Here is an 18,691-nt window from a genome sequence, read left to right on the forward strand (position 1 = left end):
TTGAAACAGTGTTTCTGCACTGTTTTAGTACCAAGATGGCCACAAGGGTACACATAAATAATAGCAAAAAGCCAGCAAAGTTTGATTTGCCATTGAAAATTAGAGGGAAGCTCAGGCATTGTGATGCAATTTGATGGCTTTTTGTTTGCATCCGTGCTATGTTCTATAATCTCTGTGAATAAGACAGCAGCCCTTTTTACACTGCGGTTCCGCCTCAGCGCCGCAACGAAGCTCTACCGTCATGCAGCCTTTGCCATTTTACACTGGACCACGCAATGCCGGCATTAGGCCGCCCCAGTGTGTTTTTACATGGCATTGTGGAAGCAAAACGTGCGTCAGGTGTAAACAAACAGCGTGTGTTTTAATTACACTCACACGGCGCTGTTCCACCCTGCTGGCTTCGCTGTTTACACGGATGCCGCTCCGCCTCTGTTACTATTTGCGATGCCGACTCAGAGGCGGAACGACTTCACCCCACCATTACACCTCTGAGCGTTTTATATAGAAGACGAAACGTAACAGAGGCTTCCCGCCTGGAACTGGGAGTGTAAAAGGGGCTAGAAACACAAACATGTCTGATTTAAGTGTCGGTCATTAAGACAATGCCAATCCATGTAAACACAGGTCAATGTTAGATATGTGGTGCAACACAGTTTAATTCTGAGAACCAGGCTGCCACATTTTCATTTGAGGAATATTGTTAGAAAAATGTTAAATAAAACCAGAGGACGATGTGTCACAGAAACGAGATTCATTAACAAGTAATATACACAGAACTTCAGGCCGCACTGGATCCAAACGCAGACGGGTGATGAAGGGAAGCATCAGATGGCCTTGACTTTTAAATGCATTCTTTAATGTCTCTTATCTAACAATATATTGTCATGAGCTTGGTGTGGAGGGTGCTGACAGGCCCTGCAGCAGCTCCGTCTGTCTCCTTTTGTCCTTGGCGCGGGTGATAGTCATCTTGAATAAGCGACAGTACAGCTCCATGGCGGCCGGAGTGTCATCATTCCCAGGCACCGGGTACGTCACCAGGCTGGGGTTGCAGTTCGAGTCCAGCACACCCACTGTGGGAATGTTCATCTTTGCCGCGTCTCTGATTCCCACGTGCTGCTGGAACACATTGTTGAGAGTGGAGAGGAAGATGATGAGGTCCGGTAGGCGGACTCCTGGCCCGTACTGGACGGGTCCGTTGGTAAGAAGGCCGCCCTGCCAGTACCGTGTGTGGGCGTACTCCCCGCAGTCCTTAGCGGTGCTCTCAACTAGATGGCCGAACTGACGACGCCGGCTGACAAACAGTATGACCCCACCACGATACGCTACATGGGCAGTAAAGTTCAGGGCTTGCTGGAGGTGCTCTTTAGTCTGGTCGAGATCAATTATATCTTGGTCCAAGCGGCAGCCATAGAGGTACGGCTCCATAAGCCTAAGGAAAATAATTTTTTGAATAAGGTTACATTATTCTCTGCATTATTACGTCAACAATTCATGCATACGGGACAGTGAAAATCTTTGCTCAAGGTGCAATTGTCTTGAGTTAAGTACATTTTGAGTATGTGATTAACTTATCAACTACCACATTCGCGCCTGGTGCAAAACCCTGACGAAGCATTTGAGAAACACTGTTAATATACTGTGGGAATTTATACACACCTGTGCCTGCAACCTTTCTTATGGCCCAGGTGCACTCTTGCGTCGAACAGGTCCTTCAACGAGACGAGCTCCGACAACCGGAAAAAGTCCGGCTTCTCGAGTGCCTGGTTTAATACCTTTTCTGTAAGATTAAAAATTGTATTAATAAAAACCTGTAGTGACAGAATACCGACTAATGTTGTCTTACTAGATACATTAGCTCACCTGATACGTCGTCAAGTTGGGGTTGGGGTGTTTTGATGGACGCTGCTGTGGCATATTGGTGTCCACCACAAGAGTATGCGATTGTAACAGCCCGTGACTGTCGTAGACCCGAAAGGCCTACATAAAACACAACACTGGTCAAAACATTGGATATCGACTTCTAACCTTATTTATAGTCTATGCTTCTGACACATACGTTACTTAAAGTTGCTGCTAGCTACTGACGTTAGCAGGAAGCTATGTTGCTATCATAACGTTCGTGATTTCAAGTCTAAAACTAAACAATGCCACAACTGTTCAACATATATAGCATTTAGTAGCACACACTCAAAATATTCCAATGATTACATTACTTTGACAGACTAAAATATAATGTGATTTGCAGATACCTCTCATCAGTGCCCGTGTTGCCATGCTCGTTTGGAAGGTCAGCGAACTGCGCCTGCGCGGTTGTGCTTCTTCTTTTAGTGTCGTGAAATACGGCAACTAACATTTACGGTGCACTACCGCCACCTACCGTGCAGGAGTGTTGGCCAGAGTTCACTTCTTTTTATTAAAACTGGGAGAAAAAATAACTAAATTATCTTCATTATACCCGTTTCTTTTAACAATGCAACCACCGTTTTCTACAATAGACTAACAATAGCTATTTTATTAACTTCACAACTTTATTGAAAAATATTTCCAACCGAACAACATAACTGCCCAAATGTTATTTAGCTGTAAGAGGTATAAATGAGCAAGTCAACACTCTTAAGCCTATTAATGACAATCAATATATGAACATATAAATATATATATATAATATTGGTTTGGGGATATTACGGGAGATTGTGGCCCAATGAAAATACATATTATGTAAAAAAAATAAAATAATAATGAAATAAAAAACAATGCTTCTTCAACTATTGCCTGACTTACAATCACCATTAGAGAACAGGGTAAAATCATCCCCCAAAAATCCAATTTAAAGTAATAGATACAGAGAAAAAGAAAAGCCATAATTAAAAATATAACAACCATAACAGCCTGCAACATCCAAACAACAACCGTAATAAAAGGGCAAAATAATTGTTCAGCAACAAAGACTTGAATATCAAACGTCATCTACACGCATGCTGAGGTGGCTGGGTGCTTCCTTTTCTCTGAAAGAAATCAAAATAAATCTAATATGAACATTTCATTTGATCAAGATCACTCACTCATGAGACAAAATCACATGGCCCAGGTACAAACCTGTTGACTGGAATGAACTGAAGCTTTCTTTTGACATGTTGCACTACCTTCTTCTGCACAGGAACGTTAGAAGGTACCACCTGCAAGCATTGTGTAATACAGGTTTTACCCTCTCAACTAAAATATGTTTTCAAACTGCACAAAAACGGTTGTGTTTCTAAATAATTGTACCTTCTTGCTTTTTTCAGCAGGGAACCTCCTGTTGAACATCCTGCTTCTCTCCTCTGTGGTAAGAGCTATGCAAGGTCTGATGGTGATGCCAGGGTCAATGGCACTGGACAAAGACCTGGGCAAGGCAGAGCAGCACACACATCAGACCAGTTCCCTGTACTTAATGCTCTAATAATTCATCTAAGTCCATCCTTAAGCCAGTGACGGTGATCTTCAATAAACCACAAGGAGTTTTCCCATGATGCAAATTATTAAACATATATGACAAAGACACACTGCTGCTAGGATTCCACTCTTTATTACACAGATGCACTTAAAAGACACAGCAAAAGTTTTTCTTTTCTGAAAGAGTGAAAGAAAAAAAGAAACACTTCTTACAAAATATTTACAAAACCTGGCAATGCACAGCATGTTCAGTAACTTCTTTTTTTTTTTTCTCCATAAACAAAAATAAATAGCCTTTTTTTCACATATGAAATTCAAGAAAAAACTTTAACATGACAAAGAAGGAAATTAATGCACTAAATATCAAGTTTAGCAAGACAGAGAGGAGTAATTATGTGGCCGCTGTGAAATCTGGAACAACACTTTAATCATAGAGGTAATAAGTCCGAGACTGTTGTAGTGGCTTTCATCAACAACCGAGCTTTAACTCCCATTTATTTAGTTAAACCATACAATGTATTAAGGGCACTGTGCCTGAAAAACAAATGTAAGCAGTATAATGGTATGTACGGAAGCCCTAAGCGGCCATGCATCCATACATTTTATTTACTCCGTTATTTCTGGTCGTTTTCTAGAGATCTCGACTAATTTTTCTCGTGATATCAGGTAAATTTTCCGGCGATCTACAAAACAAAACAGACTGGTCGCTGTGATATTACAGACCAGGGCAAGCCATGCTGCCATTGCTCACACTAATGATGTAAGTTAAGCCTGTTTCTATGTTCGTTTTGTGCTTTTACAACTCTGGGGATACGAGTTATGATCAGGTGACGCTATGTGGTGCTGCGTTGTTATGTCGTGATAAGGTGATGAATAAGTTGAGATTTCAAGAAAACGGAGTAAATACTATATAATGTATGGATGCATGTCCGCTAAGGGCTTCCGTAGGTCTGGGTTAGTGAAGAATACAAAGTTGTTCCAGTACGCACGTCTGTTCAAAACTTGAATTAGCAAAAAGGGGGTCGATTACAGGTCAGGAGTATCATCGTCCGTTAGAGTGTACCCTGGTCTTTTCTCTTCATGTGCAAAAGTTAAAAAGGTTAGATCGGTGGGTACGTTAAACACCCAGACTTTAACTTCTTAAGTAAGCCTACATATCGCTGCTAAATTGTGTAAGATTATGTTATAGCAGCTCATATTTCCTGATTAATATTGCTAATTTGTGTTGTCCATCTACTCACTGGCATATTAAAAAGACAGCTCCAACTGAATGGACTTAACCTTATATCTTTAATTTGTCAATGACTGGTTGTTTTTCTTGATCGCTTCTTTTTACATGAAGGATATTTAGGATCATTCTCTGCAATGAAGCACTCTGCATTTTGATAGTGGTCTTGCAGTCTGGCTCTTGTTCCAACATGTCACTGTATTGCTTCTCAAAGGATTGATGGTATGGATTAGTCTTGGAGCAAAGAAAGTTTTCATTCTGTTGTTATTGTTACACAGCCGTATAAATGTACAAACACGTTTAAAATGCCTGTTTTGATTTATGGTATTATGAAACATTCTCTTAAAGCGTATAAATGAATGAGCTCGATCGTAACTTACAAGATGATCATATATGAACCTGTATAAAACTGGATTATGATGCTGTGGGACATTGTGACCAAAGGAAAATACTTACAATGTAGGAAAGCCCTGCTTCTTCTCTGGATTTCTCCTGCTGCCTGACTCACAATCTGCCTCATCTATAAACTTGTCCTCTGTTCTTTCTAGATGTACTTCTTTGTCATCTATCTTCATGCTCTCTCCTTCTCTTTTCCTCTCCACTCTCTCCTTTCCCTCGCTCCTTTCCCTGCTTCGAACCTGGACGTGGTTGGTCCTGTTAGACTCCAGTTCTACAAACACACTCTTGTCCTTGGATATGTGCACCATACTCTTTGTCTCTCCCTCATTAGGGCACTGTGACCTGTGGTCAGGTGCAAGGCTCTGTGTAAAGGGCATCCTTGGATGCTGCCTGGCAGTAGACAAAAGGTTTAATACCGGGGATCTGAATGTGGCATTTACAGTCGTTTCTGTAGAGCAGGGGAAAGGTGCTCTGCTGGTCCTTGCAGAGGACCAAACGGTGACTGGAGTCTGTGATTTAGGGGTAATACCCCCGCTCTGATATGCAGTTGCTGATGCAGCCTCGCTGATTCTAGACGAGGTGATATGGAATGGAGTCCGACTGAGAGTCCTAGTGTCTGTGGTGGGGAGTCCAAGGCTCTGGCGCCACTTGATCGACTCCGAGTGGGAATAAGCGACGCTAGGACTCAAAACTGGCCGTCCTCTTTCAGTCTGCGTGGTCACATCCTTAACGTCGCTTTTCCCAGGGCTGGGCCTCCTTTGCTCAGTTCTTGCAGCCCCTGCCCCATCCGCCGGCTCCAAAAGATTGGGGCTGCAGGACTGGACCGAGGGTGAGCGGGATTGTTCTACGGCAGAAGAGATGTCTGGCCGAGAACTCTGGGGCGGTGGAAGAGGTTGATTACTCAGAGGAAACTGTCCAGACTGAGGAGTGATACTTTTTCTTGGAATTTCAGCCAGCTGATTTTCCTGTTTTATGACCTCATCTTGAAGAGGTGTACAAATTGCATCAGTGCCATTCCTCGATACATCTCCATTTTTACTTTTCTCTGCGGTGGAAACTTTGGCCTTTTCAGCCAGAAACCTTTGGATCTCTTCCTCAATGCTATCATCGCTGTCTACTGAACTGCTGTCTTCCTTGATCTGAAGAGCTGTCTGAGTATTCAGCGGCAACGGGCTGTCTTTAGCCTCAGTTGCTTTCGAATTCACCGTTTCAACTTCGTGCATATCATGCTCTTTACTCTTACCAGCTTGCTTATGTTGTAAAATGGTCTTTTTACTCAACCAAGACTTGTCTTTCATGTCATCCTTGCCCTTTTGTAATTTTTTCAAAGCACTGCGCTTGGCAGTAGGGTCATGTTTGAACTTTTTAGGCTGTGAAGCATTTCCTAGCAGAGGTCCTTCATCCTTCAGGCACTTCCTTGATTTCAGTTTTAAGTCTCTCGTTTTCTTCTTTGATTTCTTTTTTGTCTTGAGCAGGTCTTTTATGGCGGTGTCTAGGTCTTCGTCACTGTCAAGTGAGCTGCTTTTGTCCCCACTTTTCTCCGTTTCTTGCAATCCAGCGAGGTGCGTTTGAATTCTCTTGCTTGATTCCTTCCTGCGTTCTGGTGAAGGTTTAGAAGATGTCTCTTTAACGTTGATATCCGTCATTGACGTGTTGGACATTTTTTCCTCCCTGTTTTTCCTTCTCTGTGTCAAAGACAACCTCTGAGGTTTCTTTTGGGTGGGAACTTGCTTGGCTTTCACTTCTTCTGGTTCATTTATACTATGAGGCTCCTGAGTCTTAGCAGAGCCAGGTGGCTGTTGGTGCATTTGGGCCTTCTGCTCAAGGAACTTCCTGATTTCTTGCTCAATCCCATCTTCACTGTCAATGGAGCTGCCGTCGCTTTCTTCGTCTTGGTTGTTGTCAGGGAGAGAAGATTGCAAGGAAGATTCAGTGGTAGCACAACTGCTAAGACTAACACTTTGTTGGAAGGCCCCAGGCATAACGGTTTTTGAAATGTCCAGTATTGCCTCAGCACACATTAGCTCTGCAGTTGTATTAACCTTTGGAGGGGCAGGGGGAGGGGGAGGTTGCTCCTTAAAACCCTCCACTTTAAACAAAAGCAATCCGTTCCCTTTACCCTTCGAACTTTCTGAAAGTGTATTCTTGGGTATGAAAACAGACGAAGGAGGGGGTTGAGCAGACTTCTTTTTCAGTTTGCTTTTCTTCATGTTTTCCGCGCTTGTACTTCCAACAGCATGCATAAACGACTTACTAAAAGTCGTTTGCTTGTGCAAGAATGGTTTTAGGACGCTCTTCTCTTTGAGTTGCTCTAGCTGGTAGCAGCGAATAGCTTCTTCAATCCCATCATCGCTAGTGGAGTCTGACTCCTCACTGAATTCTTGGGGATTGAAAGCTTCTCTTTTGTTCTGCTGCTCCTTTTTCTCTAACTGGTATCTTTGAATCGCCTCTTCAATGCCGTCGTCGCTACTGGAATCATTTGAGTCTTCTTGAGCTGTGGCTGGGCACTTTACTTTGTTGAGGAGGCTGATAGAGGGGTGTTTTGGCTCCTGGTTGGGCAAAACTAAACTTGTGATTTGTGCACTTTTATCTGAATCGAAATTCTTAAATGTGTTGTCATCTAAGGCGGCTTTGTGTTTGATATACTTCTTGATAGGTATAGCAGCTGGTGCTGTGGGTGTCTCTGCTTTGGCGGTTTTTGGAAACTGATTGCTGGCAATTAGAAATGTATTGCTGTCGGGGTTCTGTTTGGAAACTTCAGGAGCAGGTGGGGTTTTCCTGGGAATTTTGTTGGATTGTAGAAAGGTGAAGCTTGGTTCCGCCTTGCGTTTGTGACCATCCTTTTCCTTCAGGTATTCCAGTATCGCCTCCTCGATTCCTCTGTCCACAGAATCATCACTGTCAGAGTCACTGCTCTCATGGTTGAGAGGGGTGGAAACAGCTGCCTGCTGGCTTTCAGTCGGACTTTTAGTTTTGGACTTGGCCCCCACGTAAGAACCCACTGCGACTTTGCAGACTTGGGGATGACCTTCCTGTCCCGATAGCACATTTCCCTCAATCTCGTCGCCCATCTCGAGTGAGGACTGGGTGCTCCTAAGGCTCTCTATGATCATCTGGACCTTGTCTGAGATAGGTGTGCCTCTAGTGGACAACTCAGGGTCAGAGTCATTGAAGCAGATTGGAAGGCTATAGCCTCCAGGCGGGCCACACGTTCTCCATTCTGTTTGCGTCGCTGCAACAGGAGGTACATTCATCAAGTACATTCTAGTGAAGTAAGGTGAGGTCCTGGACCATTGGAGCGCAGCCGCCTCCGATCACAATCACATCGTGCAATCTGAGAGGGAAACAGAAACAGAAAAACAGCGACAGCCAAGTCAGACTCGTGACTGATTGTGATGGTGATTCGTGACTTTGTAATAGCTGTGAAGGAAGGCCATTACGTAATCGGAATATTTCAAGGTGATCAATCAGAAATTTAGGCCTACATTTTGGTCAACCTGGAAAAGACATTTTCAATTGAAAGTTTCTTTCAGGTCGATTTAAGGGACCTTTAGGGCTCTGACTGCCACTAAAGGCAACTACCAACACACAATTCAGAAAACATTAAAACTTTAATTTAGGGATCGACCGATTATCGGCCGGGCCGATATTCGGCTTTTTGACGCATATCTGCTTATCACTTGCTTCATTTATTCATTCAGAAAACAGTGAATTATGCCCATCACATTGCCGAAGTAACATCTTCACATTTTAGCCCAACTAACAATCTTGTTTTGATTAATATTGAAATAAGAGTTTTCCTCAATCCTAATAATCAGAATGGGAAGTAGGCTACTTAATTGACCTGTTGATGCCAGGGGAAGATTATATTATTGGGAAATACTCTCCAATTAACTTTTGGGCAAATCCAAAAAACAAATTTCTCTGGGGCGCTGGTTTAGCCGTGGTTTAACCCTGTCTCTCTTCAGCTGTCCTATCAAATAAAGCCAAAAACTGATTGCTCCAAAGAAAAGGGACAAGACTGGTCTCAGAGCTAATTTTAATAAATACTCTCCTTTTAGGCGGAACCAACTATACGTAGAGCCCACTAAAGGCCTCCATAGGCCAGTGTAATAACTCAAGAACAGCACGTGAATGAATTTACTGAGCCTGGAAGGTACCGAGAGATACATTTTAAAATAAATGTGCAACTCAAATTGTTAAATTATATGTTTGAATTAGTTTATTTGGTTAAAAAGCTTTATTTTTAGCTTTTCCATCCTTGGGTTTGACACAAATATGCCCAAATAACTGTATTCAAAACAAGTTAACAATGTTAAATTATCATGCTAACCAGTCGGTCATTGTCCCCACAACACGTTGTCTCTCATTCCATTACTACAGTGGAGTGTATTTGACCTCTCATTGATGGACAGCTTTGACTGTGCACTATCCCGCTGTGTATTGCAACACAGAAGAAAAAACTGAGAGCTGTCACAACATGAGCATGGATATCAATCAATGGTGGAAAAAGAGTTCAGATATTTTACGGAGACAGAGCAGCAATATCAGATTTTTTAGAAAGGTAAATGTCCGGTCATCAAGTTTTCACTCAAGGAAAAGTATATCATTATTATGACTAAATATCAAAAGCAGAGCCTGACCAATATGGGTGTTTTAGGACTGATTTTAGAGGGGAGGAATTATAACATGAAAGATACTGCGGACAATGTCAATTCTTTAACTGAAAGAACATTTTTCTACATGGATTGTGAGCTAATTTTGTACCAATTTGCAATGCTACTTTGAAGGCTGCTTTACTGAACAAAATACTTCATTATTGAATATTCAGCAATTTATACATTGTCAACCATTTCTAGTGTGGACGACTGGTCAGCTCACCTGTGGTACTATACTGAACTACTGAGTCAGGGTGCACTCTGCTGGACAAACTACAAAATGAAACTATCAACTTAATCATTGTTTTCTGCGCAACACTTTCTTTAACACTTTTCTTTGATATTGGTGAATATATTGGAAACACTTATGCCCATACCGTTATATTTTAGACGAGCCAATATCAGCTTGATTTATTAGCCAACTGACATATCTGTCAAGCTGCAATCAAAAGTAAAAGAACTCCTTTTGCAGGAAGAATTGAACCTGTTTATCATATCATATAATAACAAACCAAACTTTATTATTAAATTATTATTAATAAACTTGTAATAATTTGAAGTGTTGTACATAATAATGTGGAGCTAATTTGAACGTATTTACATCTTTTAAAACTGTGTCTCATATGCATTTCATTCATATTAGGTACAAATATTTGACTAAATGTTACGGTTATGGCATTTTCTACCTGATTGGTTAATCTTCGTTTTGGAATTAAAGATGAGTATGTTAGTTTTTCCTTTTAAAAACACAAAGTGGCGCTGTTTTTTTTATATCATTTACACATTTTTTACAAGAATGCATCAATAAAAACACAAGTCGTTTAAAATGTGACTCTGTGAACCTGCCAGGCAGCCTAGATGTTGGATGGTAATGTGCCACCTACACTCAGTACAAGTCCACTGTCCTCTGATTAACCTTTTGTTCAGAGTTAAACCGTGCAACAGTCAGTGATGTGCTCCCGTGAACAAGCATGCTTTCGGACATAATCCCGTCCAAGGAGGCGCTATGCAGGAGTCACTGCTAGCCTATCGACCCCCTATTTAAATCCTCCCTTCCAGCAGCCTGCAGGGGGGAATGGGCAACCTGACTACAGCCTGCCACCAAGAGACAATATGCCCAACTCTTAACCATTCTTCGCCAAGAATATAACCTGCTGAACCCTGATAGTGAAGTGCGACAAACGTTACAGGAAACGAGGATGGGTCAGCAAAGACGCCCCGCTGAAAAATGCACATAAACCAGCTCAAAACGAAGCATAACGTGCTCGTATGATACAATGTATGCCAACTTTGTTTGACATATCATGTGTACAAAGAAAGTTTAGCCACACATGCCACTATTAGGTTGAGCATTTTGAGTATTACATAACCAAACGTGTTGTTGCGTTCATTTTCCCTCCCGGACGGTTTGCTGGTTGCAACAGAGCAACCCCGGCTGTCCCCGTAACCCTCTAGCGGCACGGACTGCACCGATGCCCGGCGTGCAGCGTTAGGAGACTCCGCAGAGCAACCATGTTTCCTGGTACCGGCCACGGATGTCAAAAAACCACGGTACACGGCAGATATCACCACTAAAGGCAAGTATTGTCCGTAAAAGATGCTACACAAAGCGGTATGGTTCAATTTTTATGGTAAATTTGGAAGATGAAGTCAAACATTGGAGGGATAACCGTTGCTGGTCGGCGACTTGAAAGACACAGGCGGGCCTCCCGGCTGCTGCAGCCCCGGCATTTTCTCCGGCAAAGAAAGCCTTTGTATTGCGCCCTCCTAGCCTCGGTTATTTTCACACAGCTACAGCCACAAGACACACTGCACACGTTTAACTCACCTCTTGTATGACTCAAGACGCCAGTTATGGTAAGAAAGAGTTCATTGCAGCGTTGTTTGAGATGTTAGGAAAGCCGTCGTGGAGATATTTCGGTGTCCGTCACCAGCTCACTCACTCCGCCTGAAGCTCCCTCCGTCGAGTCCCCCTCCGCTCCGACAACCGGGCGGACAAGCTTCCTTAAACCCAGAGTCCAGCCAACCAGGACCCGTTCAAACATGGCAACGGCTATTTTTCCGGAAAATATTGACGGTTTCATTTTAAATGACTTTGTTTTGATTTTAGACGTTACAAAACACAGTGTTTAGTATAAGTCAGACCTGTTAATACTGCATTTATAAATGAAAACTTTTCATGGAGCAATTTATTTGGCAATAACCGTTAAAAGTACTTTGTTTGTAGTATCCCAGAGGGCCAAGCGACAGTGTTACTTTATACGCCTTTAAAGCTCCTGTGAGGAGTTTTTTGCTTGTCATGAAACAGACTGAAATTAATTCTGATTACTCTATAAGACCTACAAAAGCAAAACCAGACCATCAGCGATAAGATTGATTATTTCCAAATAGTTATTTTTAATGTCTTAAACTGCTAGGGGGTGTCAGACGAAGTGATTAACTGTACGCTGACTTTGTTTACATTTTCCAGAGCAAAACTTTAATGTGAATGATACATATGACTGTTAAAGAAAGCAGGATGAGATGTTTTGTTAAAAACCACCACTTAAACATACAGGACAAAATAAGCAAAGAGATAAGTGGTACGGCTTTGTTCACAGGGGTCGTCAAAATCAACACAAACCGAAAGTTCGTCATAGGAGCTTTAATTGGACAGTTTTTTCTCCAACATGAGAGCTGTTTTATTGATTTTCCATTATGCTGACATCAACTGTAGTGTTTTGTAAAATAAAATAGAGTATATAATCAGCATTTAGTTTGATCAGACTTGATTTCTGGCCTGTATTTCAAAGATTCTCTGTAACATCTGAGTTGTAGGCCTACTTATAACAAGGTAGATGTAGTGGCACATGTTCCAGAAGACAGTATTTAAGTTCTGTCATTATAGTCAGTTAGGGTTACCCCCCACCTCTGCCCCTCCTCCTGATCATATAAATTGATACTGTTATTTCATTCAAGGTTTACCAAAGCAGAAAGCGTCTTTGATTCCTTTAAACAAGGTTTGATTCAAGGGTATGTTATCAAAGTTTTTCTTTCTGTAAAGTTTGTAGATTCTGAACTGTCAATTTATGAAATATCAATATATCAGTTTTTATTTCTGTATCACCAAATCACATCAACAATTATCTCATGACACTTTACATAACGAACAGGTCTAAATTGTACTTTTTGTGCTGCTATTTACAGAGACCGAACTTAATTGACCACGAGGAAGCACTTGGCAACAGTGGAAAAGAAAAATGTCCTTTTAACAGGCAGAACCTTGAGCAGAACCAGACTCATGAACAGCCATCTGCTGCGACAGGATGGGCTGAGGAAGTAGAGGGAGAGACAGACAGGTACACAAAGCAACAAATAATGACAGATAGTAGAGATTATATTAGCAATGCCAATAATAAAAGGAGAAATATATTAGCAATAATAATAATATTTGTAGCAGTTGGAGTCAAGCACGTTCACAGCAACAGGCTGTTTGCACCAACAGAAACCTGCTAGTCGAGAGAGCACAACAACTTGTCAGTAACACACATTAAAAGGAGATGAATATATACAGATGGAGAGAAAGAGGAGGAGACAGCAGCTCAGTGTATAACTAGCAATATCAATCAATCTACTCTTTTGGGAGGGTTGCTTTACATATGGAGGTGAGGCACCTTATTGCAAAGAGGTGTTTTTGGCAGATGGTGTTCTGTTGGAAGTGTCAACACATGGATAAAAAAAAAAAAACGCTAGATGGCGATGCATTAGAGTCCCTGCCAGCCGTTGGCCTCAGTAAATCCAAACTGAAAACAGCAGCGGATCCAAAACAAATTGGATTAACGGAACACAGGATTTCAAAACAACTGCCAAATTGATGGTGAGGCACATTCACAGGAGACGCTCTTCATAGGGACACGTACTGAAATGGCACCTGGTTTACATTGAATATGTCACGAGAGATAAATACCTCTCTGTTGTAAATAAAGGCTTCTGAGCTAAAACATAAACCCTTTAGTTTTTTGACATGTCATTTGAAACACTGGATTATCTGAATGGACTCATATCTCACAGGTATTCAAAATTAAAGGGATACAGATCACGGATGTAAGCTCATGATGAACTTTATACTCTAACGATGTTCAAATCTGTGACACAGGATTCTGTCTGTGTTGCTCTGTTAGCATTTGGACTCCTGTTGGCACAGGTTTTTGGAATCAGCCCTGAAAGTGCACAGTCTGTGCCATCGGTCCACGTCAGCTATGAGACATGTCTTATTGTTGCAGGTTTGCCTCCGTTTTATGTTTGTCTTTCCAGGGTTGTGTTTCAGAGCCCTCAAAAGGCTACACTGCTCCTCAAGAGACAAATAAATCATCAAAGTGTCGGCCATGTTTGCCCTTTGTAGCCAAGCATTCTGTTTCCCTGTCAGCGGCGGGCAGGTAATACTTTGATTCAATTGTGGTTCCAGTTTACAGCAGTATTGCCCTTCTAATTTGTGGTATTTATAAACTTATTTTCCCAAAATAATCAGCGGATACTAGTATAATCTATAAAACCAAGTATGACGTCTTTAAATGTCTTGTTTTGTTCAAAGAAAATCCAAAATGTACAGATATTCTGTTTGTAGTGAATTGTGAGAATGGGAAAAAAGCTCACTAAAATGACTTGCTGATGATCAAAATAGCATCACAAGGATTGGCTTGTTAAATAATCGACTGATGGTGTCAGCTGTATTGGGTTTCCCATGTCTTTCTGAAATATGTGGTAGCCTGTCCATTTGATCTATAGGTTCTCTACCCCTGCTTAAAGCTATAATCTCGAAGATCTCACTTTGGTTCTCTTTGGCGGCACCTGTGGCAATAAACGGTAACTGCGGGATGTCTGACGTCCACGGTTGGCTCCGGTTGTAACTCTTGATATTCCTGGCTGACGGTCGCTTTCCTTAATAGACTGTTTGCTTCATCTGAGCGTCGAGTTTGTTTCTTTTTCTTTGGATTTTCACTTCTTGTTGAAGTTGTATCTGTAGTCATCCATCTTTTCTTTGTTTGTTCAGCCATAGTAGATTACTGTTTACTCGCAACACTTGCAGAGAGCGGAAAAGCAGCCGCTTAGCTCCGCCTACCCTCTCTGGCAGACCAACCACTGCTGGGTGATGGAAAACGCGTCACTAACTGGGCGCCACAGACACCCAGTCTGTAATACTGCAAATGTAAAGGCTTTCATCAGTGGGCCATAGGCTCAATCACCATTGTTACCTCATAGTGACTTAACAGACATTTATTTACATGAAAATCTTCCAGATTATCACTTTAACAAACATATTATAATTATTTTTAGATTTCCTTTTTTTGACAGCATGCTGTATCTAATGCTGGTGGCTGAGGGCTTGTTTACATCGCTCGGTTTAAGTGATCATTGGTGGTACAGAACAAAAACATTCCCCTCACCACACAAAATCATTTGCATTGCACTATTACTGTACATGCCTTGCAGTTTAATCAATCGTGCAGCATGTAAGGCTGCAAGAATTTACATTATGTTGTGTAGCCGGTGGCTATTGTACTGCTGATGAAGACACCAGTTGCTAAAACAGTAAACGGGGTCAGTATGAATCAAACAAAACAAGCTAGTGACTCACTCACACGGTCACGCTGTGCTGTGATCCACACAGTGAGAAATCACGTCTCAGGCGAACAACTGCGTCCATTCACCTGTGATATTTCACGACGACCCGTCATCATTACACATTCATCCTCATCATCATCTTGTGTTTATTCTCTGTCAAACAAATACGAAAATATATTTCTTTATAGATCTGTTTCCCTGAGGATCAAAAGCAATGTTACGTTAATGTTAGCATAAACTGGTAGGTCAATCAGTTTATGGAAGTACGTCTGTGGATGTGTTGTGTTTGATATTATTCAAAATAGCCATATATAATTTATGCTGTATTGCAGTAAACACAGAAAACATCACAGTAAACATTGCACACTTAACATAAACTTACATATCCTGTAAATATTCATGATACATACCAAAGGGGCTGAACAGACGTGGGCTATGCTGCACTGCTTATGCGTGGATCTGATCCATCGATTATGGATCACACTTTATGTAGAAAGAGTAGTGATGTTAAAGCAAGTGTAAAAGGTAACTTTAGTGTCGACCTACCTAACATGGCTTTAGTGGGCTTTTCACATCCCTAATACTGCAGTGACGTTCTCCTTTGATGGTCCCACTTCCTAAATTTGTGAGTTTAAGTCGTTATGTGGAAACAACATTTTGTTGTGTTTTATAGCACAGTACTCATCCATGTTGGATTATATGGAAAGCAATTGGCGGTTACAACATTTAAGTAAACAATTGATATGCAAACATACATTTTCTAACATATACCTTCATCCTTTATGTTTCTGTTTAATATCATTTTGAAATTTTATCAACATTTTCTCCAAATTTCCGAGTTGTTTTGTCTCGAGGGTGTCGAGAACTCATCTTTCCGATTGTTCTGACACCACTTGAATGCAGCACACCTGGATACATGAATGACAATAGACTACAGTTCATGAAGGAATACTTAAAAAAAGAGGCCAGTGAAAGGCGCAATGTGTCGTTAATTGTCCTCTTCTTGACCCTTTATATTTGCTGCCATTAGAGATATAAACGAGTCACTAGAAGACGCATGTTCAGGTTAATTTAGTCTTTAATTCATGGGCGTAAGAAGCATAAATAAAGTGGATGGGACAGTGTGGTGGGGGTCCTCCAGAGTGGATGTCATTTCCTGTACGCTGGTGCCTTTTAACATGTAGTTTGATAATCATCTGGCTAAAGCAAAACCCCCAAATTATGGGATTTCTCGAAAGGGGCAGGCGGAATGGATTCATGTGTGTCATTCATGCGTGGATCGGCAGATGTACTGGTTTTTGATGACGTACCTGTAGTCCATAACCATTTAACTGGAATCTTCTCTGTAAAGACAGAAACATATCCGAAGCTCTGTAGGCGTTTCAATACTCTGCTTACACTGTAACTTGTTTGGCAGTTCAACATCAGTCATTCTCTTTAGACACTTAGTGGGACCACAACAATGCACTATTCTGAATTGGTACCGTTGGTACTTCTATTCTGAGGGAAGAAAAGGGCGTTCTCGTGTCCACATGAAAGATGCAGCCCCTTTTGCACCAACGCTCACTGCTAGAAATGAAGCTATTTGAGTCGCACCAATGCTAATGTGATGGAACCAATGGCTTTTCTTCTGACTGGCGCGTGAAAAATGAAAAACATATTGGTCTGTTATTGACCTTGAAATGCACTTTTTGTCATTCTGTGTGTGCAAATCAGGAAGTGTTGGATTAGTTTTTCTTGGTGTTTTGTTAGAACTGAGTCTAACGATGCGTTGAGAAGAGAGAGAGGACCACATGAGTCGTTCAAACCAGAGTCAAACAAAAGTTATGGTGGAAATTCAAGCACTGTCTGTCGTTCTCTCTCTCCGCTGCTCTTTTTCAGAAAAATTACTATCTGCTGTGCGAGCTCAGCCGTGCTGGCAGAAAAAGTTAGCAATGGGGAAAAACAGGTTCAGCACCATGGACAGCAGCCCTGCTCACTCCATCGAGCCTCAGAGGGGAAGAGTGTGGGAACATCTGAGATAAATAAGTACTTAAATTCAGCTCCTACCACCAAAACACATTATTAGTATCCGTAAGGCCGTACAAACATGTTTTCCCTGTCCCGCTCTGGAAGAGTTAGAGCTAAAACTGCTGTTGCATATCAGCGAAATATTGCTGCTGAATACAAAACAGGCCTAGATGATGTGGTAAATTAAACGGAGGACGGTGGAGGAAACTGATCAAACAGATTCCCAGATGCAGCTTGAACTTGTCGTACCATGTGCTGACTTGGTTTTCTGTGTCTGGATCTTGATGTTCAGCCCACTGCTGGTGTGCTGAGAGTTGCTTTCTGTCCTGATTAAGGAACAAAGGATAACCAACAACACATGGACAGATTGAACAGCCACGCAAAAATGCCAAACGTGACAGAGCTGACGATATTTGAGCTGAATGTTCTTTCAAAAATGTCAGCTCTTGTGCTATTTGACATCACAGAAGGTAACTGAGGCGGTTCCTTAAACGAAAAAAATTAAAAGATTTTTGCTGTTGTGTATGAACCGATATAAAAGCGGCCTTTGCTGAGGTTGCACGGTTTACTCAGTGAAGAACACAAAGCCATTTAAGATGCTGTCCAAAGGGTAGTTAAATAACATCTTGTTACACAACTTTATTATATTTCAATGCTATTTAGAAAAATAGAAAATAAAAAAATGTCACAATATTCACACAGTGTTATTGGCAGTGTTACACAATACGAAAGGATATACTAAATGCATTCCTAGCTAACCATTGTCGTTACCGCAGAAAACATGACCTAGCTGGTAGCCTTGGCTTACACGTGTCCAATCGCTGAAGTTTTACAAATCCACTCGATTTCCGTTGTAGGGTTGAGAAAACACAAAACTTTATTCCACAGGTGTCACAAGTATGTTAATCCACTGAACATAAAACGTAACAGGACAGGACACGGTGACTCCACAGCTAGTCTAGCCTCTACACACTGCCACCGTACAACAGCGTCACAGAAGTACATGCACCGGGGTGCGCTCTCTTAAAGTGACAGTACGTGCTATTCTTCACCTAAACATGAAATATTAAACTTAAAGGCAAGTATAATAAAAACATACTGATTAGGTATCATCAGTTAACTCCTAATGTTCAAAAATTCAAACTTTATGTAAATGTACACATCCTAGGAACAGGAAATAAGAAAACTATGAGAAAAATTAACAATACAATCCTAGCCTCCTACAATTGTGTTAGATTGGAAGTAGTTAAATGCTAACCTTAGCTGTTGTCTAAGGTTACACAGACTGTATGAAAAGATGGACGACATGACAGCTCTCTAAAAGTGAAGCCAAAACACTTCAAGCGCCCCCTGCTGACTGGCT

General features: G+C 41.5%; 2 protein-coding genes across 2 annotated transcripts; both read right to left on the reverse strand.

The window, feature by feature from the left end:
• Positions 1 to 660: 660 nt before the first annotated feature.
• Positions 661 to 2,310, reverse strand: mrps2 (mitochondrial ribosomal protein S2). Its single transcript, XM_069673184.1, has 4 exons — positions 2,250 to 2,310; positions 1,861 to 1,977; positions 1,657 to 1,777; positions 661 to 1,429 (listed from the first exon to the last, which is right to left on the reverse strand). The coding sequence occupies exons 1-4, from the start codon at positions 2,272 to 2,274 to the stop codon at positions 883 to 885; spliced, it is 810 nt and encodes a 269-aa protein (XP_069529285.1). The 5' UTR covers positions 2,275 to 2,310; the 3' UTR covers positions 661 to 882.
• A 1,239-nt stretch (positions 2,311 to 3,549) lies between these two features.
• On the reverse strand, positions 3,550 to 11,662 carry ppp1r26 (protein phosphatase 1, regulatory subunit 26). Its single transcript, XM_069673182.1, has 2 exons — positions 11,546 to 11,662; positions 3,550 to 8,393 (listed from the first exon to the last, which is right to left on the reverse strand). The coding sequence occupies exon 2, from the start codon at positions 8,320 to 8,322 to the stop codon at positions 5,113 to 5,115; it is 3,210 nt and encodes a 1,069-aa protein (XP_069529283.1). The 5' UTR covers positions 8,323 to 8,393; positions 11,546 to 11,662; the 3' UTR covers positions 3,550 to 5,112.
• Between the last annotated feature and the right edge of the window lie 7,029 nt (positions 11,663 to 18,691).

The sequence above is a fragment of the Semicossyphus pulcher genome, unplaced genomic scaffold (genome assembly GCF_022749685.1).
Source record: "Semicossyphus pulcher isolate SPU_LCO1_2020_fin unplaced genomic scaffold, fSemPul1.0.p SCAF_22, whole genome shotgun sequence".
Taxonomy (NCBI): domain Eukaryota; kingdom Metazoa; phylum Chordata; class Actinopteri; order Labriformes; family Labridae; genus Semicossyphus; species Semicossyphus pulcher.

Coding starts and splice junctions, on each gene's coding strand:
- mrps2 (XM_069673184.1), bottom strand. CDS start 2,274: ATGGCAACACGGGCACTGATGAGAG. Junction 1,778..1,860: donor CCAACTTGACGACGTATCAG/GTGAGCTAATGT, acceptor TTAATCTTACAG/AAAAGGTATTAAACCAGGCA. Junction 1,430..1,656: donor AAGAAAGGTTGCAGGCACAG/GTGTGTATAAAT, acceptor TATTTTCCTTAG/GCTTATGGAGCCGTACCTCT.
- ppp1r26 (XM_069673182.1), bottom strand. CDS start 8,322: ATGTACTTGATGAATGTACCTCCTGTTGCAGCGACGCAAACAGAATGG.